Consider the following 21,478-nt stretch of genomic DNA (forward strand, 5'->3'; position numbering starts at 1 on the left):
ATTTAATCGCAGATCAGATTAAAGTAAGCTGAAAAGTGCATCGGAGAGCTATTGAAACTGAATATATATAGGAGAAATATACATATATTCCAAGGGGATTATGCAATTCAGCGATAACAGGGTATTTTAAGACTCCTCTTCGTTGGTTTTTCTTGAATGGTTTTCCTTGGTTTTTATTTGGGGGGGGGGGGGGAAATTTATTGCGTATCATCAAACAGGTGGGGAAGGTGCAGAATTGGCTGGGCGAGGGCGCCGCCGCAGGGCGCAACTCGTTCGTGTTGGCACGTTAATTGAAATTCGTGGATCCCGGCTCCCAGGTGGGGCATATTCATTCATGGACAAAAGGCGAAACAAGCAACAGCGAGCTGTAAGCGGCAAACAGCGGACAGGGCTTCAATTTATGCGAATACTGAGGAAAAATGGGGACTATACATATTTTGATTTATTCATTTTGGATTTCTTATATGTTTTTTATATAATTTAATAATATTTTAAGAGGAAGTTTTGCTAAAATATTGGTTTTAAATTAATCTAAATAAGAAACAAATCCACACAAATGAAAAATATTTACCCTGATTATTTCCCTCAGTGCCCTTGCTACGTGCCCCGTGAGTGTGTGTTGCTGCCTGCTTTACGTCGCATGTTGCATGTTGCATGTTGCATGTGGTCCTGGTCCTGGTCCTGCCCGCTGCCAGTTGCCTGTTCAGCTCCCTCCTCCTCCGGCCACCTGCAATGTGTTGAATTACATAATTTAAAGTTTACTCGCCAGCGCAGGATAATCCCAGTCACCAGGACTAGCTACCAGCTCCACAAGTGTCACACACATGGCGTCGCCGTGGTCCTTTTATTAGATCACCGTCACAGGACAAAGTTTCACCAGGCACCGCCTGGCCAAACTCAAAGTTGGAAATTAAATTCCTTGGATAAACAGGAGCGTCTCGCTCTAACCCTTGCATCGATATTCTGGGCCTTCGGGTCGTATACGTAATATTCGTATGCAAATGTAATCAGTGCCCACATTTTATGTTCGCTATGCCAGCACATGAGTGAGCGACCGAGTGCCTGAGTTTAATGTCCGCCTGCATTTGTTTATGCTTCCTTTTTTTATGGTACCCAGGGATCAATGGTCAAGAAAAAGGCTTTTATTTAAGGACATGACGCTTAAAACATAAGAATTTAATGGAAAGAAGCTTAGAAGGTTGTTTGGTTTTGGTAAGCCCTGAATTAAAAAATACGATTTAATAATAAAAGTAATATTCTCTGGACAATCCAAAGAGCAGATTGTATTTGTCTCAAAATATATATAAATTGTGTTCAGCGATAAGGCAAGCAAAAATAAATCATGCTCATTTAATAGGCCACTTTTGATAACCTCAGCCTCGCAGGGGATTCCCCTTCGTTAAGCCAGCCTCCTATAAATACCGGGATTCATCGAAAATGGAGCAGTTTTTCCTAAAACATCGCAAGATGCGACACTTGATAATCGCACCACTATTAATCGCCGCGGCCACTTGGCTAACCCTAATCGGAGTCGTTAGTTCCGAGTGCTGCAACACCAAGGCGACTCTAAACTACCAAATCACTTATTATGGCTGCGGAGCTGTTGGGGGCAGAACAGGCGATGCACCGGGATCCTGTAACATCACCATTTGCGCCAACGGAGAGGTGATGATGGGCAGCCATTGCGGGAACGGCACCTGCAATGCAGCGGGCTGTAAATGCGCCGAAGGGTGCCTTCAAGGTCGTTGGGCCAAGGATTTTATTTCCAAGAACAACGAGTATTCCATTAAGGTAGTGGACACGATCTGGCACTACTATCCTAAATAGTCCTGGAAAAGTGGAAAAAATAATGGATTTTACCTACGAATTTGATTAATTCTTTTTTTGAAATAAACAATAAGTAAATAAAAATGAAATACATGTTGAAAGTATGTGTTATCAACGCTTCTTGAGTCATTATACACACAAAGAAATTGGGTTCGTTTTAAAATTTAAAAAGAAGCAGGTTATTTCTAAAGTTTGAAGAACTTTAAAAATACTTTAAATAAATGAAATAATTGTTAGCTCAAAATATTTATATATATAAAATAAAATTTCAATGTTTAAAATCACATATCATGAATTTTTACATGATATTTCCTTCTCTTAGCACTACTACTTTTGGGGCCATTATCGCTTTTTAGTAACTTTTTCTCAAACCTTTTAATAATTTCACTTCAAGACCAGGTTTTTTTCTGGGTGTCGTCAGACATCTTTATTGACACCACAAAAGTAGATGCTTTATTGTATTATAAAAACTCTATATTATAGATTTCCATAATCTTGTCTTGTGATTGTTGTAATTTTCACTCGCTTGTTGTGATTATTCTCTTAGTGCGGACCTTTTGCATCGATCCTCTGAAAAATATGAGATTATACTGATCCGTGAACCTTTATTGGTTAATTTAATATATAAGGAATTCCTTGTACTTTTAAATTTATAAATTAATTTTGTATATAGATCTTAAGTAATTTGTAATGCAGGAATTCTCGTTAAAACCCTGTGGATCTTTCAACTCGTGGTAGATATATCTTGAAGTGATATAAAGAAATTATCTTTTTATAATTTCAAGAGTCAGTAGGTACTTTATTTAATCTGTCATCATCTGGTATTTGCTAAAGCAATCTTATTGTTTTTTCCTTAACATTCTATTTGCTGAAATAAAAATGCATTGCAAATATGTAACCATGTGAAATGTTTGACTTCCTGCCAACCCAGATAGCAGCATAAATTTCTTAGAATTTTCCCGATAAGTTGATCAATTTCTGCTTATCTCTTATTGAAAATTCCCATAAAAAGGGCATTTTTCCTATGGATTTTATCAGTGTTTTTGCTGACTTCAAACCTTTCTCAACATGCAATCAGTAATAATCGCTCCTCTGGTAATTGCCGCCTGTGTGCTGGCCCTAGTAGGAGGTGCCAACTCCGAGTGCTGCCAAGACATGAAGACGGTCCAGTACAAAATATCCGGTGGAGACTGCGGTGATGTTGGCGGTGAGAAATCTGGTGACTCCTGCAGCATCATAATTTGCGGCAACGGCGAGGCCGTGGTGGGTACATACTGCGGCAAGGGTCCTTGCAACTTGTTCGGCTGTGCCTGCAAAAATGGATGCCTACAGGGCAACTGGGTTGATGATTTCTTGGCCAAAAACAGCCGATACTCTATCGATATTATTAATGTACATTAACATTAATCTACTGCGTATTATTGGAAACCCACCTTGAATAATAAAACTATCCAGTTGCAAAGTATTTTTATATTTATTTTATAAAAGCGAACGCTGCCTAAGACCGTTTATATGAACAACCAGGGTTAATATACCTTTTGGCACAATTAATTTGCTCAACTGATATGGGATTCTCCAAGATAAATTTGCCTTTCTGTATATCCGCTTATCTCTTGTGGCGTCTTACAAATAATTGGCTTAAAAGGGGGAACTTTGCGTGGACCAAGTCAGTCGTCTACAGAAATTTCACCATGCGAATCGCTCTTCTAATTTTTGGGGCCTGTCTGCTGGCCCTAATCGGAGGTGTCTATTCCGAATGCTGCACCACCAAGGTGAACCTTGAGTATAAAATCTCGAGTGGCGGGTGTGGTGCCGTTGGAGGAAGGCGATCCGGTAACGCCTGCAAGGTAACCATCTGTGGCAATGGTGCCGCCCTGGTGGGTACATATTGCGGAAAGGGTCCTTGCAACTGGTTCGGATGTGCCTGTCGAAACGGTTGTCTGCAGGGCAACTGGGTTTCGGATTTTTTGGCCCGAAACAAGCGATACAATATCGATGTCTTGGACGCACAATGGACCGGCTGACCTAAATTTAAACAAATTATAAAATTATAACAAAACTGTATATTTTAAATCAACAAATTAAAGTAAAGTCCATTGAAAAATATCCTCTACATATTTTTTTATTTACTTTTGTACGTTCAGCTTCCTTTACCTTTGACTTAATGCTTACCAGTTAAAAAATTTGATTAACAATTTAGAAAATATAAGTTTATTAATAATTTAATGTTGCAACACATTAAGATTTTATTGTCATTTTTTTATACTTTCCATAAGAAGCTTAAGAGTGCTTCGTTTTAGGACAAACAGAATGAAAATAATAATGCCGATGCAGGAATCACAGTATTTACATATCTCCAGAAGAAGGTCCGAATTAACATAAAAATAAATTAAGCGCACGCTCCACTGTATATCCATCAAGAAAATCAGCCGTAGAAATACTTTATACCTGTGATCGGATTGTGGAAAACTTAAATATCTTGACAATAATATCTTAATATCTAATTAAGGTTATCTTACATTTGCATTCTCAAGTTCAGGTTTCTTGCCCTCTCGTCCTCGCCGGAGAAGTGCCTCAGTGAGAGTTTTACTCTTATAATGCTGATGATGGTCAGTAAAAAGAGGGTTGTGTTTAATGCTACTAGTATAACCATCAGCAAAATAATACAATAAGAAGCACTCCCTGAAAAAATGAACAATATGTAGTTTTTTTAAATTCCTTCTAGAAGAAATTATAGCACTAACAAATGCGTACACTTTATATCACAGGCTTCCCAACCAGTACCAGACACCCAAGCCACCTTGTTGGGATCTCCATCCCAAATGTGATCAATCAGAAAGAGTATCCCCGTCAGGGTAGTTGGCGTTGTCCAGGCAAAGGTGCTGTAAGCTTTGAAGCTATATTCAGATTCAGTTCGATTGACCGAAGTAAAGCCTTTCCATAACTGATGGCTCATTGCCAGAAGCCAACTTAATTAAAGCAAAATACATACATACAGATGCATTAAATATTAAAATTATTTGCTAGCTATACTCCTTTGGGAATTCAAGTTTTATAAGTTTATTTTTTTTTATAAAATTAAGAGTTTTTGTCGCCTTGAGGCACCTCAGTCCTTATCAGAGAAACCATTGGGTATACTGAAGCGATAATTTTGGCACATGTTTACTTTACTTCACAAATGTTAATTTTTTAAATTGTGCATGATTAAATTTTCATTTAAAGTTACAAAAAATTTAATTTATTTAGTTCCTGCCAAAACCCTTTAAAAGAGTTTCAAATATTTAATATTCAGGAAAGAGAATGGACAGGAAATCAGTTAGACAGGACTCTTTCTCTCTCTCTCTCTCTCCACCCATTCGACCCACATGTCCCCGTTTCCATGCAACATGGAAAATTGTTTTTCCGCTGCCACTCAACTCATCGCAAGTTTTCCGCTTCTGCTGTGCAAGTGGAAAAAACATCCGCATATGGAACTTGTATAGTTTGGCATCCGAACAACAACAGGGGCATAAAAAAATCCCCGGCAGGATATATATTTTTGCCTAAGCATTGTTTTTCCCAGCCTGTGGATTCGATTTGGTTCCGATTCTCCCCGAACTCGCGGCTGTCAGTTTTAATCAATTCAAAACGAGAAATTGATGTTTTCTGCACAAGAAACTAGTTCTGGCCAGGTGTGCCATTTGTTTACCATTCAGTTTGCCTAATTTTTATTTTCTTTGGATTTATATATATTTCAAATAAATAATAATAATACCACTAAGGGTTGCATGTTAATAAAAGAGGTTACTAACCACCCCAAGTTGTAAGATTGATTCATTATTAAAGCATTTAGCTGTTTTTTATGCTAAACAAAAAATATAATAATAAGGCAAACCTTAAAATCCGAACTAAAAATCTGCCTGTGTAAAGTTACGCCAATTTTCCACATTTTTGTTTGGCTTTTCTGGTGATAGCAAAAGTTTTGTGTGAATTCGATGCTCTCATCTCGAACTGCAAAAAAAGGAAAAACATATAAAAAGAAATGCTTTATGCGGAGGTGCCAGTGGCTGTGTGCATTTGTCGCCTTTTCAGTAATTGAATGCTTGGATTTAATTGGAACTGCACGCCCTGTTGGTTTCACACACAAACACACACCACGAATGCATACACATTATTGACAGGAGGGCTATGCCGCGTTATTCCTGTTCAATTCGGTTTCGATTTTATTCCATTCGATTCGATTCGATTTGAGTTGAGTTGAGTTCAGTTGAGCCGTGCTCAGTTCAATTCAGGTGCTTGACACCTACCACTACATACTCACACTCTCACAAAGGTACACTAAGAGGAAAAACTATATACTTAATTATGGGAATAATAACAGATGAAAATAATAATCAGTTAAATACCCCAAGTATTTATTTAAGGTATAAATAGTGTTTCAATTATAATAAAAAATATACAAAAATATAGCTCAGATATATTATATCCCAACCTGTTCAAGGAACATACATATATCCGATTTAAGCAAGAATTTTCCTCACTGCCATTTTTCTTGTAAAGCAAATTGAAGCCAGCGCCCGAACCGAACGTTGACTTATTCATATTGTGATGACTTGGCGCTACTTTTTTCTGTTTCGCCAGCTAACAATTCTTGCAAATAAAATATAAATGGGGAACTGGAGGAGACCTGGCTGGAGGGCAGGACTCGGAGGACCCAGCGTCTGCCAGCCCCCCCGCCTGTAATTGTCATGGCAGCTCGTTAGCTTCAAAGAGCCCGCGGCGAGGAGGCTAATGGCAGAGCTAATGCCGAGACTAATACGAATACTAACACTAATGCCAAAGCTAATGCCAATGCCACTGGACGAGTTAGCGGGCCGGCCCGGCCCGGCCAGGTAAACAACACGAAAAAATATTAAATGAACCGCAAAATTGTGCAGCTGGCCGAGCAAAAAAAAAAAATACAACAGAATGAATATATATAAACACAACATCATAGTAAACCAGAGAAGAGCGTTTGTCTGTGGATGAGAAGCCAGGGCTAAATATAAATTGGCATACTTGCATCCATTGACTCGTCCTTGGATGATGCTCCCCCCTCCTGTTGACAGGATCCCAGGCGCACGCATCCGACACATTCATAAATTTTTAAAGCCCAGCTTTCCAGACCACTTTCAATTGCCAGTCCCCCCGGTTTTTGTCCTAGAAGTAGGTCCTTGCCCCACCGAGCGCGTCCAGCCGCAGTGTAATGGTCTTTGTCCGCCTCCTGCCACATCCTGGCCAGGGTCCTGCATGCGAATGAAGGGCGCTCCTCCTCGTTCGTTGCCTACTTATGGGCTGAGCAATTGCGGAGCATAAATTGGCAGGCAAAGCGGAGCCGGCAGCAGAAATGAATAAAAAATGTCTACGAGCTAGCTGACTGCTATATTCCCTGACCCAAGGAGTGGAGGCCTTAAAGAGGGAAGAATCTTCAAGATCTTAGCCCTATGTATTGCTTGATTGAAACTTTGATATTATTAAGATTATTTGATAATGACAAAGCTAAAGCATTTATCATTTTTCGATATTTTTCGCAATACAAAAATAGTATAAACCGATAATTTAACGTTGTGATATTTTACATGTTCAACTATCGATTTATATATTGATTTTCTTGTATTATTTTGGTACAGGATCAATATATAAATATTTTCTGCCACCCGAAATAAAACTCCAAGAATATTAATTTTTTTTTTAATAAATTTTTTTTCTTAAATGGCTTTTCTATAATAGAACATTTATTAATCTTCTAATACAAATATATATTTTATATCCAACAAACTTCTTGGTTAAATCAAAATCAAACTTTAATGGAAATGATATCTTAAAGACGTCACAAGTCTGTAGTTGACAGACACAACATAGTTTCGTTCCGCTATTTTCCCCCGCTTCGATTGTAACTGCCGGCAAGGACTCAAGGACCCAGACAAACTTCCCCGGCAGACTCCAGGGCACTCTGCCCTCTTATGCCCGCCCCCCAATCAGCGGGGGGCGCCCTCCCCCCAATCGACGCAATTTGTATTATGCGCCTCAGCGCCTTTGCACTTAATGCCTTATTTGTATTTAATCGCGGCTTCCGTTTCACTGGCATCTCCTCTCCACACTCAGCATCCTTCGGGCCCGAATCCCCGTTTTATTCAATGGCAGTTTGAGCGGCACAAACTTGCAGATACAGATAAACGGAAAATGACACAATTTGCTGCTCCTTTTTTGCCAGTTCCCAAGTCTCGCTGACTCGCAGCCACTTTGCCATCCCAATTACCCGCTGCCGATGGCTGTGTGTGTGTGCTTGTGCCTGACATTCCTCAGTTTGATTCGCCTTTCGCAGGACTCTTTCGACAGGCTCACCAGCCTTTGACCAGTTTATGGTCAGTAGGAAGTGCAGGCCAAGTTTTGCCCACTTTAACTGCTCTCAGAATCGAATTTATCCTTAAACTTTGAAATACTTTGACCACAGCCTCTTGAGTTTGTACTGATAACTTGGGGATGTTTTGTAAATAAAACCAAAGTAAAGCAGATTCATTTTAGTTTATATATTTTTTAATTTGGGTAATTTAATGGGTAAATGTCAAATAAAAAGTGAAACTGTGAATATTGTATGGACAGCTAAATGTAACAAAAAATTACAATTTAATATCTGTTTCGTATTTATTTGTCTTAATTAAGGCATTTCGTGGAAATTATTGGTTCGTTATTAAATCAACCTTAACGAATTTGAAACATCCAAAAACGACTTCTACAAATGATCCACGATTTGAAGATTCAACGTTTTCAGGCACTCCTATTTTGAAAACTATTGTACAAATAAATAGGGTTATTGCAAAATCTGTAATACTCGTTAATACCTCACCTTTCCCATAGAAGCTTCAGAGTGCTTTGCTTTAGGACAAACAACACAAAAATAAAAATGCCGATGCAGGAATTACAGTATCTACATATCTTCAGAAGAAGATCCCAATTTAAATAGTCACTAATTACGCGCACGCTCCACTGTATATCCATTAAGACAATCAGCCGTAAAAACGCCTTATATCTGTGATCGAACTATGGAAAACTGAAATCGCATGATATTTAAATTATACTAAATCTTACATGTGCATTCTAGCGCTCAGATTCCTTGCTCTCTCGTCCTGGTCAGAAAAATGCTTTAGTGAAAGCTTTACTCTTACAATGCTGATGGTGGTCAATATAATCAGAAATGTGTTTAATACTATTAGTGCTCATCGGCAAAAGGACGTAGATGTTGAAAGAACCGCCACCTGTAAATTAGAATCCATTATTTTTTGGAATCATTGTAAAAGAAATTATAGCTCTACCAAAAGCGTACCCTTTAAACTACAGCTCTGCCAACCAATACCTGGCACCCATTCGACCTTGCTGGGATCGCGATCCCAAATGTAATCAATTAGAAAAACAACTCCCATTAAGATAGCTGGAAAACCCCAGGCGAAGATGCTGTAGGCGCCGAAACTATATTCAGATGCAGCTCGATTCACTGAAGTAAAGCCTCTCCACAGTTGATGACTTAAGGCCAAGAGCCACGTGAATCTGGCTATTTCGAAATTCTGCTGCAAATAACCTGCCATTTCAAACAATATATTATATATATTTTATTATTTATTATTGTTTAACTCCTGAGTATTTTTACACTTAATTTATTTAATTTATTCAACAACATACATACCATATAGAGCGCACAAATGTGCAGGTATTTTGATAGTGCGGGTAAAATGGATAAAATTTATAAATGAAAAAGCTATCATGTAACAGATGAAGCACTTTCCGTGCAGATTCCTGAGCTTCCTTACTTTGAGATACACTGCGATTGTGAGAGCCAAGAACACTTTTGAAAACCACATGACTGCAGGTAGGAAAAAAAATATCTAAGGACGAGAAGTACTTCAACTGGCTATTTACTACTTACTACCCTTTCGTTTTTCTCTTTCTTGCATCGCCTTTTTTCGCTTCGTATAATCAATGGTCGGATGAAATGCAGCCACAAGGGACTCTATGTTGTCTGAAGTGAACTGATTTGGATGAAGACAGTATTCAAGATATCTTAGTGCTCGGTCGAATTTCACCGTGCTAAATGCGCAATGTTATAAAAGTTATTTAACTCGCTGTAGGGTTCAGTTCACGCAGGACCCGAAACAGTTTTATAACTTTGTTAACACTAAGCGAAAACCCAATTTACATCCTTCATCGCTTTCGTTCAGAAACGCTACAGCAAACTCTGATCAGGCCATCGCCGATCTCTTTGCCGAGTTTTTCAAAACTACGTATTGTTCCTCGAATAGCTCAGATCAGACTTACTCTTTTGATTTGCCCAAGTCGAACCTAATTTTCAGTCCCATTTTAACCGAAAGCTCCCTTAGTTCGGATCTTCATCGTGTAAAACCAGTTTACTCACCGGGTCCCGATGGAATACCAGGCTGCGTGCTCAAGTATTGTGCCGGAGCTCTGTGCAATCCCCTTTTGAAATTGTTTACCTTATCTTTAGAAACCTCAGAATTTCCCCTTATTTGGAAGGAATCATTTATCATTCCACTCCACAAAAAAGGTAGCAAATCGGACGCCAGCAACTATAGAGGAATCTCTAAGTTGTCGGCAATTCCAAAACTTTTCGAGAATGTAATTACTCCCCACTTGCAGCATTTATGCAGATCCGTAATTTCACCATGTCAGCATGGTTTTATGAGGCGAAGATCGACCACTACAAATCTTCTGGAACTCACCTCTTTCGTTATTAGAGGTTTCCAACGTAACTTTCAAACCGACGTGATTTACACAGACTTCAGTAAAGCCTTTGACTCGGTTAATCACTCTCTTCTTGTAAGGAAGCTTGACTTAATCGGGTTTCCTGTCGATCTACTTAAATGGATTTTGAGCTATTTGAGTGACAGAACTCAAAAGGTTCTGTTTAAAAATGCTCTATCCAAATTCCTCAGAGTCACTTCTGGCGTCCCGCAGGGTAGCCACCTCGGCCCGCTGCTATTTACATTGTTTATCAATGACCTCCCGCTGGTTCTAACGAATTCTAGAGTACTTATGTACGCTGATGACGTTAAGCTATGCTTGCAGTATAAGGACAGCTCTTGCCAGTCAGACCTGCAATCGGATCTTAATAACTTTCAAGCATGGTGTCGTGCTAATTTATTACATCTCAACAGCTCTAAATGCAAGCTGATGACATTTTCACGTGTCACTCCCCAGTTTGCCACTTATATGCTAAATGATTGTGCTCTTGAAAGAATATCTCTTGTTGATGATTTAGGCGTTCGCTTAGACCCTAAACTTTCGTTCTCTGAACATATTTCGTGCACGGTTAATAAGGCCAGAGGCATGCTAGGTTTTATTAAGAGGTGGTCGAAGGAATTCGATTCCCCTTATATAACGAAGACCCTTTTTACTTCATTAGTTCGCCCTATATTGGAGTATGGTTCATGCGTCTGGAGTCCTCAATTCGGAATCCATATTAACCGTATTGAATCTGTACAAAAGAACTTTTTACTTTTCGCCCTCCGTGGCCTACCTTGGGATGCTGATGAGAGGCTACCGTCCTATACAAGTAGACTCCTATTAATTAACTTACCCTCCCTAGCTAACCGTAGAACAATGCTTGGTGTCGTATTCCTTCATAACCTTATAAATGGTGTGGTTGAGAGCCCCTTTCTTTTAGGGCAGCTTAACTTCCACGTTCCCCGACTAACATCTAGAACCCTTATCCCTTTAGTAGTAAATCACTGTAGGCGGGAGTTTGAAGTACATGAACCCTTTAGGGTTTTATGTACGGATTACAACCGCCTCTCTGATATTATAATTCGTAGCGATAACCCTTCTATATTAAAAACCTTAATACTTGTAGAGTTAGCTCGTAGTGTAGCACCGTAGTCTAATTTTGCATGCGTTTCTTTTTATTTTACCTATTTATTTATTCTTGCATGACTTGTAGTAGTTATCTCGTAGAGTAGCACTTATTTTGCATGCGTTTTTCTTTTTATTATTTTTTTTTTTTTTATTTTTTATATTTTGTTTATTTATTAAATTATGGTTATGGTTATATATTTTTATTATTAAATCATTATTTTGCATGTGTTTTTATTTATTTATATATTTATAGTTTATTATATTATCTCCTAATGTTTCCTCGTACATTTCGTCTGTCCGTCTAACGCGTCTATCTAGTTCGCGATTCGTGCCGTACGTCACACGGCTGCGCCCCTCGGTCGGTTGGGCGGGAGGTGGAAGCGGGACCCCGCGCGAAAAAAAAAAAAAAAAATATCCCCTAAAGTGAATTCCCTTTTTCCCGTTGAGCAATACACTTCCGTTCTAAGGATATCAAGTTAGTTAAGAAAACGTAGAAATGAAAAAAGGTTTGTCGCTGTTTGTAGGACAACAAGCTCAATAAATGCCCCGAAAATAATAGTGAAAAATTCCATTTGGCCTTTGAACATAATTAACGAACCTAAATTCTCGACTAAATCCAAAGTAGATCGGAGATCGTGCTTATATAGGTTTCTGGAGAGCAACTTTCTTGAATATAACCACGCAGAATAAAACGATTTGCTGCTATCAACAGTCTTTCGGGAATTTTATTGAAATGATTTGTTTGTTTCTGTTAAGTTGTTATATTTTATATTTGGGGTACCGGGCGCCCTGCGGTCGTTATTGAAAAACCTTAAGGGGATAATTAACAATCGAACTGCAAAATTGTTATATACAATTTTTAATCAAATAAATATTCAAATTTAAATTAAATTTTTGCATCATACACTGATTAATTTTGTTATTTTTTATCCTTGCTTTGTATATATGTATGTATATGTTTTATATAAAATAATATTCTTGAAGTTTGACTAAAGTCGAATTATTGTATTAAAACAATAAATGTTACATTTACCGCATTTTAGTAGTTTTATTACAGTACCTGTCCCTCTACAAAATCACCTATCACCTTTGCGAAATAAAGTCCTAAGCGTAAGTCCTTCTTCCAAAACAACCTCTGGGACCCGCTTGAGTCCTTGACAAGCGCTGTCATTCATTTAGTGCCTCCTCTGGCAATTATTATGTGCGATAATGCCCGGATGACGCGACGAATTTGGACAAGTTTTTTTTGTTGTGTTTTTATTTCGAGGACAAGGAGAGGTCGCTGCCGCCAGGTCTTTCCGCCATTTGTTTGGGCAGTTTAAAGTTTTCGCATTAGCCGTATGACATTTACATTTACCGTGCCTCATGGCACGGAAATTAAGGCAGCCGCAGGACGACACAAAGGAGAGCTGCCTGGCGGGCAGTGAGGGCTGGCATCCGCCTTGCGGTATGCAATAAAAAGCAAATGTAACGCAAAATGTTATTACGCATACGCCATGTGTGCCGCTGCCGTGGTCGTCGGAGTGCTGCTTGTTTGTCTTTAAAGGTTTTGTCGTTCGCGTTTAACTCAGTGTGTGCACGGAGAGAAAATGGGATGTAAGATTATCAAAAATATTTATAATATATAAAAAATACTATTTAAGATGCTTTAATAGGGTTTTTTTTAAATAATAAAAATAATTATTTAAATAATGGGTTAAAATAAATATTTTCCCTGTGCCATAAGCTCCCTTTAGCATTTTTTCCCACCTCTTCTGTGTCTGTCTGTGACTTTGAGGTCGAGCAAAGAGCTGGAGCTCTCGTCCTGCCTGCCCTGAGCTTTTAAAATGCCATTGTTTGCAGCTGCGCTTGGCTTCACCCGACCTGCGACCCCTGACCCCTTGCCCCTGATGACCCACCCACCCACTCCAGCCATTTAACTTTAAGAGCCAGCAGATTTTTCTCTGTATTTTTTTTTTATATTATTTTACTGCACCAACTTCATTAAGGAGTTCTCCTCCTCTCCCGCTCAGTCTAATTTATGTGTCTCAAAGTCAATTTTCCATTTGGGCCTTTTATGAGTTGGCAGCAGTAGTGGCTGTAGTTGGCGCAGTGGGCGTGGCATTCAACCAATCCGTCGACATATGTTACTGGGCCCTGATTGATGCGCTCCCGATGAGGCGGATGTGGCTTGGATTTCAATAAAGTTTTATGCCATTTCAACGACTGCCGTCCCAGGAAAAACTTTCGAAACAATAAATCACCAATGACTGCGACGACGACAACCACGTGTCCTGGCCTAGTACATCCTACCAGCCCCTTTGGCGCTTTTCCTTAAAGCCGGAAAAATGTAAGAAAATATGGCCAGGAAGGGAGAGAGAGAGGATTGTAAACAGAGAGTTGGCCGAGACTCATACCCTTGGGGGAATTGAGGGTCTGATACATTTGTGGCCAAGGTCGCCTTTGATGCATGCCGCCTTATGATGGATTAGCTTATATACTCGGAAAATCTGTAATATTTGTGTCTTCTTGTGAGGATTAAGCAAGAGCATTGTGTTTTTTAAAGAACAACACAGAGGCCTAATTTAATTTCGAAAGCCTTCAATCAATTTTGAGGATTATCATGTCAATAGGTTTTCGTAAAATATGTATTATTAGTGAGAAAACTCCTTTAAAAGTTCGTTAATAATTAAATAAGTAAATTATATATATATTTTCTTCCCTTTAAATCTTAAAGAGCATTTCATATTTTGTCTTGAGGGATTCTCGCTTTCTCGCCGCCATGTGAGAAGACATTTCGGATTTGCTAGGAGCTTATGGCTTCTCCTGCCTCCCTTTTCCTGCCGAATTGAGACACTCAAACACACACTCTGGACCCTACACACACGCACACACACACTTGGAATTAACACCATAAATTTTGTAGCCTAAACTATGCCTGGCATGCTGCCCTTGCCCCATGACTTTCTCGGGCGGGAAAAAAGGGAAATGGTAGCCAAGTTGTTTTTTGTTTTTCCTCGGTTTGTTTGTTCTTCGTCGTGTTGCCCTGCATTGTTGTTTGTCCTTTTTTTGGGCAGAGAACGGAGCGGAGGCCAGAGTGCCTCAGTTGAAAGTGGTTTCTTTCGGTGGCGGCCGACCGCATTTATATAGGCCAAAGTTGCACCCGCAGCAGATTTCAAGTTTTTATCTCTCAGTCTGACAATGCTGCCGGGGCATCCGACTTTAGTTACTCTCGGCTAAAGTTGAAGCCGAAGCCACAGACATTTTAGCCAAGAAGTGGCTTAGCTGTTTGAGGCCGAGACTTGAGCTGCTTTTAATTTATATGGCCAAAAAGGTTGACACGCTAACAATAACAACAACAACAAAATGCGGACAAAGAGTGGCCATAAATTTTCTGTACTTAATCAGCGGGCGGGCCTCCGACGTCTGCGTATACGTAATGTGGACAATGGGGCGTATGAACATATTTTTCTGCAAGAGATTTCATCGTGTTCCTAAAGGTAATCATGAGCGAGGACCTACCTCTAGCAGTGACAGGAGAGAAGGCCATTAGAGCTACACAAAAAGAAATATGAGATTTATTTAAATAGTTTATAGAATAAAAAAAAATAATAACAGTTTTTTATAGAAATTTACAATACAAATTTCTCTAGGTATCCTTTTTGAATTTTATCTGCTTGTTTTCTGTTCATATATTTTCTTTCTATATTATTTTTCCACAACTTTCTTTTTCTCTCTACTCGTCCAGGATGAGAAATCCCTGGACAAGGACAATTAACTGTCAGCGCTTGTTCTCCAATAATGCAAACTAATTTCAATGTCGCCCAAGGACCGCTAGCAGCACAAAAGGACCTTATCCCAGCAGCCCTTAGTCGGTCCCTTTTAGCCCAGTTCCCACTACCCACAACAGTGCACGCATATAATTTTTCATTGAGCTGATGCGGATATAATCCCCATGCTGGGAGTAAACAGAAAAACAGAGGAGCACAATGGCCCTCGGTAGCCACTGGCACCCGGCGGATGAGAAGCATCTTCCATGCCCGCCCCATTAATGCTGATTATACGCTAATGTCAGAGGGCTCCCGGTCGATAGACTGCTGCTTACTGCTGGTCCTGCAGTCCTGTAGTCGTCGTCCTGCAACCGCAATGCAATTTAGCTGGGCTTTAAGTGGGGCAAAAAAGTTGGCAATTCGCGAATCGCGAATCGACGGGGCAGGTGGCGTTCCCTCAGGATAATTATAATGCCATTAGCATGTTTAGTCCACAATCAGATTTGGCTGCCTCCTGCCTGCCCACTCCCTTTGGCGGAGACCGCTTAAATTGGCTGCGGCCGCGGTAATCCTGTCGAGTCCTCCTGCTCCTCCTCCAAACCCACCGCCTTTGCAAATGCAAATTCTAATAGAAAGTTAAATGTATATTTACGCAGCCAAGGCAGCCAGCAAACTGGATGGGCGTGGGTGTGGTTGTCCCGGTTCCCAACTATTTTGTAGCATTTTGCATATTGCAAATAGCCAAAGGACACCCTCGGTTAACCCTCGGTTTTTTGGTTCGAAGCAATTTCAACTTTCCACTCGAGGACATAGTTTCCTTCTTTTTTTTTGTTGGTTCCGGCTTTATCCCCACATGAATTCCTAAAGCGGATTTCATTACTGAATGGCGGAGGATCTCTGAATGCTGTTCTAATTTAAGCGACAGTCAGCAGAAAAAAAGGGAGGAAAAGTCGCAGGATAAGTAGAACAGATGAACTCATATGCCAGGAGTTGTGCATAGACTTTGTACATTTTATAGAAATTCTTTGGAATTTTAAATCAGGAACAAGAGCAGAACGAATGAGGAGGAGAGAATATAAGCTTTTAGTTTTTGTAGTGAAATTTATGAATATTAAAGAAACTAAATTCTATAAAAATAGCTGCCCTTTTAATATAAATCTCCATTAACTATCACTTCTGCTACTCTGCTTTGATTCTCCGAAATGCTTATTTAAGTGAATGCAGTTTGCCGGAAACTTAGCAGGAACCGGTAGTTTGCCAAAACAATTCCTCACTTCAACTGCTTCCATTTGCGTTTCCATTTCATTTGGCTCTCCTGGGGGCCAAGTGCAGTGGCCACCGGAATTAGAGTCAGCCGGCTTCCAATTGTTTGGCTTCCGCGTTCGGATTTCCAACACGCGCCAGCCAGGGCGTTTCCTTTTTGGCCATTTCGCAGTTCCAGTCCCAGTCCCAGGCGCATTTCTCATTTCGCATTTTGCCTTTTTGGCAGTGACACAAATCGCTGAATACCTTCTAGGGAGTGCGACCTTTGTCTGAACTTCAAGGATTCCTATTTATTCGAGCCGGAGCCAAGAATAAATGCTGGGGCAGACGGTAGAGGCAAGTTCAAAGGGGAGTAGCAGGCGGAGGAGGCCACTAACTTATTTTCGTTTTGCGCAACGCATTGAAGTCTTCCACTCGATTTGCAGTCCAACTTTAGTCGCTGCCAAAAAAAACAAGAAAGGAAGCTAACTTCGGCACGCCGAAGTTTGTATACCCTTGCAGATTGGTTTTCATATTTATATCATAAATTATAATGCCGAAAACAGACACTAAGCAGAGTTTCATAACATTTTACCTATACTTATTATGTTTACAGTTTGAAAGTTACAGTTATACATTCCCAGCTTTACATTTTCTCTACATCTACGGATCGCTTCTATGGCAGCTATATGATATAGTTGTCCGATTTTCATAATATTGTTACCAAAATTCTGAAATAAGCTCATGTCTTAAAGTAAATGAAAATACGTTGAAAAACAACGAAGTTATAATTTTGTCTATTACTTTCCCTATCGTTCCTATGGCAGCTATAAGATATAGTCGTCCGATTTTCATAAAATTTATACCAAAATTCTGATAAAATACCAGAAGCTCATGTCTCAATTTAGATTTAAAATTTTTTTCTAATATTTTAACTTATTTTTTTAGATTTTTAAAATTTTTTTAGAATTTAATAAAATTTTTTAAATATTTTAACTGCCAAATTTGAATTTGAATTTAACTGTCAAATTTGAATTTAACGACGATCAGTTTCAGTGTGCCCAGGTGCAGTTGTAAAATAACACCTAAATTTGGATTCAAAAGGCCGCCGGCTCCGAAATGGTTTGAAACTTGGACTTTTTATAACAGTTTATACCAGTTTTCAGTTGCTTGCTGCTGATTTCTGTTCGCCTGTTACCCCAATTTGGGAAACGGGCAATTTGCATGGAAATGTTCGGAAATTTGGATTGGCTGCTGTAGGGATGTTGTTGTAAAAAGGTTGTTGTTGCCATAAGCTGTTGTTGCCGGCAACAAATAGGTATAAATGCATAAAATGAAATATAACAGTTTATACCAATTATTATATTTGCCCAAAAGTTTTTATAACAGTTTATACCAGTTTTCAGTTGCTTGCTGCTGGTTTCTGTTCGCCTGTTACCCCAGTCTGGAAAGCGGCCAAATTGAATGAAAAATTTTGCTCACTTGCATCTGTGATGCTCATTAGCATTATTAAAAAATTAAAGCATACTTTTGGGGTTTTCTATTAAAAACGTGGCATCTTTTAGGCGGAAGTTCAGATTACAGTTTGATAAGCACTGGTCCAAGTGAGATTTAACTTTTACAGTTTGACAAGCACTTTTCGGATAATATAAAATGGCCATATCTAAAAAATGGTGCAAAAATGTTGAAAAACAGCTAAGTTATAATTTTTTTTCTAAAAATTTATCGAACATTTGTAATACAAATTTTGTATGGGAGCTATATGATATAGTCGTCCGATCCGGCCCGTTCCGACATATATAGCAGTGAGAGTATATAGAAGACCCTATACAAAGTTTCATTCAGATAGCTTTAAAACTGAGGGACTAGTTTGCGTAGAAACAGACAGACGGACAGACGGACAGACGGACAGATGGACAGACGGACAGACGGACATGGCTAGATCGACTCGGCTGTTGATGCTGATCAAGAATATATATACTTTATAGGGTCGGAAAGGTCTCCTTCACTGCGTTGCAAACTTCTGACTGAAATTATAATACCCTGCAAGGGTATAAAAAGAAGAGCAAAGTCGGGGCCCAGTTTATTGAAGCTAGGTGGAAAGTTTTACAGAAGGGAAAAAATATGCTCAAGTGGGAAGTGATTTATTATTAGGGGAATAAGTTATGTGTTAGATTTTCTAGTTAAAAAAAAAACATGTTTGGAGAATGGTTACATTTTTTAAACCATACCAAAATATGGAAATATTTAAGAAATGTATTTTTGAGTCATAAAGCTAACAGGTGCACTTCTTCAGGACAAGAAGAACAAGAACAACTTCTACTGAACTTATTAGATTGTAATTTCCCTAATTACTTTATACTTTTCTCTTCCCTATATTTTTATAAGAATTAAGCTATATAAACTGGTTTTTTCCCAGTGCACCAAAATACACTCCCACGCAAAGGAAATAAAAAAAAGCCATGTTTACCCTAACGCATCACTAAACACGCTGCACAAAAATAAATGTTCACCAAACTTGCAGGTGAACTTCGCTGGCGTCTCTCGTCCCTTTCTCTTTCTCGTTTAAAATTAGCAGGCGACAAACTGTTGATTCTACCCCCTGAAATATTGGGGGATGGATGAGGAGCACCCTGCACCTGGCAGGGGTATCATACTATATCGAGCTCACACACACAAAAGCCCAACCCAGCTCCCGGGGCCATGGACTCATTCAACTTTACGCTAATGTCACATGCTTTGATTACTGCGCCGTGAAATTTTATTGATTGGCCCAGAACGAGTCCCGGGGTCTTGAGTCGAGAAACCCATCCAGCCTCACATACACATATTAGCAGCCACAGCCATATCCATCCACATCCATATCCAGATTCAGAGCCAGAGCACCTGGCAAGCCATCGCATTGAGTGCACTTGTGGAAACGAGCGACTCGAAGATTCCCTGAATGCAGGGATGCAGCTGATAAGTGGTGAAAGAGGGTTTTTATTTTGCTTTTCCAAGGGCAGCTTTTTCCGAAAAACTCTTTTTTTCTAATCGATGCTAATTTTATTAGTGTAGATGAAGCTTAATGTCAAAGTTACAAAGCTAATTATTAGTGGAATAAACACGTCTTATTTATGAGTGAAAGTTTAAAATGTATATTTTATATTATAATATTAATTTATATATTTATATTTTCATTTTACTTTCACAAGCTTCTATTAAACATATTTCATTTTATTGTTTCATTTCAGCTTCCTGAATTAAAGGCAAGTGTACACGTATTTAATTTACCTTTTTAAATCGAAAAACATTGAACATATCCTCATATTAAATCTGAAATATTTAAAATTAAAAGCGACAGACACTATATGATTGTCACAATCGAAACCACATAGTTTACATGCCTGGGTGCCTCTTTCTCCCTATACAAGTCCAAGCGTTCAATTTCACTTACGATGTCCTTCACACTGGTTGCTCGTATGAATACAGTTGGGGTCAAAATAATAGCACTAGAAAATATAAGTAGTGTACCTCGTATTTAGAATTTATAATAATTAAGAACAGACCAATTGCACTTTATGTTCATATATTGTACAAAAATATTCTAAAAATGTTATTAAATATCTCTTTTTCCAAGTCAATTGGTCCGTTAGTAGTACAATTCCTTTGGCTTTAGGGACACAATTTTGTATAGTTAAAATCAGAAAAATCTCCTATATCTCTCTACATTTATCCCTAGTTTCACTATTACATATTTTATTAGCTATAAATTTGACCACACCTGTGCTTGTCCCATAATTGTGAGTTCTTTACCAAGAGTCTGAGTTGCAGGAGCATATTAACCGTGGCTAGCCGTCCTTTCCGCCGTGGGTTGTATGTCATGAGTGTGTAAGAGGACGAGGGCGCGGATTGTCCTGTTCTGTAGGTAGTTTTTATCTATAGCCCCGCCTGACAGCTGGAGATTTACCTCTGTGCCGCTGCCCTCTGCTGATTGCTTACAATGTGCTCGTCCTCCTCCCTACGTTTTTTACACAAAAAGAGAAAAAAAATGCGAAAATCCCCGTTTGAAGCCGGCGTTGTCGTCGTCGTCGTCATCATCGTCATCGCTGCTAAAATTGAATTGGAATTGCTTCAGCTTCAATGGCAGGCAAACGACAGGCAATCTGTTGAGTCTCCTCTGATTGAATGAGGGGGAGTAAGGTCGTCAAGTGGGAGGAGTCCCGGGTAGAAAAGCGGAACGAATGCGCGTAATGCGCCTAGATGGATGAATCCCGGACCAACAGCGAGTGCGATTTAATGATAATATGTATGTTGTGTGCGACGACAAGCTTCATCGTCATTATCTCTCATTTTCGGTGAATTCACGGATCCGCGGAGCATCTTTGGCCTTGTGAAGGTTGTCGAACGCCGACCGGGTGGAGAAAGGCGTAATAGCAGATCGACGGCGTGTGCCCATAATTTTGGAATCAAAATCTCAGTATTTATCGAGCTGTATTTACCTTGTCAATTAGCCAGTCGAGACTTGACGATACAAAAATCGAAAACAAGTTTATTACATTTTATTTTTACAGCGTATACTTGATATGTACAGTAGAAAGGGGGTTTAAGGGAAGTGGGTACAATAATCCAGGCATTATAAGCTTAGATTAGTGTTTGAAACATCTTTATTTTTTAAAGAACATTTTAATTTCATTAGCTTTATTCTAAATTAAGGTTTCGCTTAACAAACCCAAGGCTTTACAACTTTATCAGACCGTTCGTTATATGTAATTTGCTTAAAACACCTTTATTGTAAA

At 39.2% G+C, this 21,478-nt stretch overlaps 4 protein-coding genes across 4 annotated transcripts in view; all 4 read left to right on the forward strand.

The window, feature by feature from the left end:
- Positions 1–20,042, forward strand: part of alph (protein phosphatase alphabet) — a 44,980-nt gene extending 24,938 nt beyond the window's left edge. Inside the window, exon 6 of the mRNA XM_017166398.3 lies at positions 19,934–20,042. The gene's annotated coding sequence lies outside the window, so the exon portion shown is untranslated. The remainder of the gene's footprint in view (positions 1–19,933) is intronic.
- On the forward strand, positions 1,438–1,827 carry LOC108074361 (protein Diedel-like). Its single transcript, XM_017166386.1, has one exon. It carries the CDS (start codon positions 1,438–1,440, stop codon positions 1,825–1,827), a length of 390 nt encoding a protein of 129 aa, XP_017021875.1.
- Positions 2,896–3,228, forward strand: LOC108074359 (protein Diedel-like). The gene has a single exon (XM_017166385.1). It carries the CDS (start codon positions 2,896–2,898, stop codon positions 3,226–3,228), a length of 333 nt encoding a protein of 110 aa, XP_017021874.1.
- Positions 3,519–3,851, forward strand: LOC108074358 (protein Diedel-like). The gene has a single exon (XM_017166384.1). It carries the CDS (start codon positions 3,519–3,521, stop codon positions 3,849–3,851), a length of 333 nt encoding a protein of 110 aa, XP_017021873.1.
- Positions 20,043–21,478: the final 1,436 nt, after the last annotated feature.

This window comes from Drosophila kikkawai, chromosome 3R (genome assembly GCF_030179895.1).
Source record: "Drosophila kikkawai strain 14028-0561.14 chromosome 3R, DkikHiC1v2, whole genome shotgun sequence".
Classification (NCBI taxonomy): Eukaryota; Metazoa; Arthropoda; class Insecta; order Diptera; family Drosophilidae; genus Drosophila; species Drosophila kikkawai.

What these genes read in the sequence shown, in the direction of transcription:
- LOC108074359 (XM_017166385.1), top strand. Translation starts at nt 2,896, where the DNA reads ATGCAATCAGTAATAATCGCTCCTCTGGTAATTGCCGCCTGTGTGCTG.
- LOC108074358 (XM_017166384.1), top strand. Translation starts at nt 3,519, where the DNA reads ATGCGAATCGCTCTTCTAATTTTTGGGGCCTGTCTGCTGGCCCTAATC.
- LOC108074361 (XM_017166386.1), top strand. Translation starts at nt 1,438, where the DNA reads ATGGAGCAGTTTTTCCTAAAACATCGCAAGATGCGACACTTGATAATC.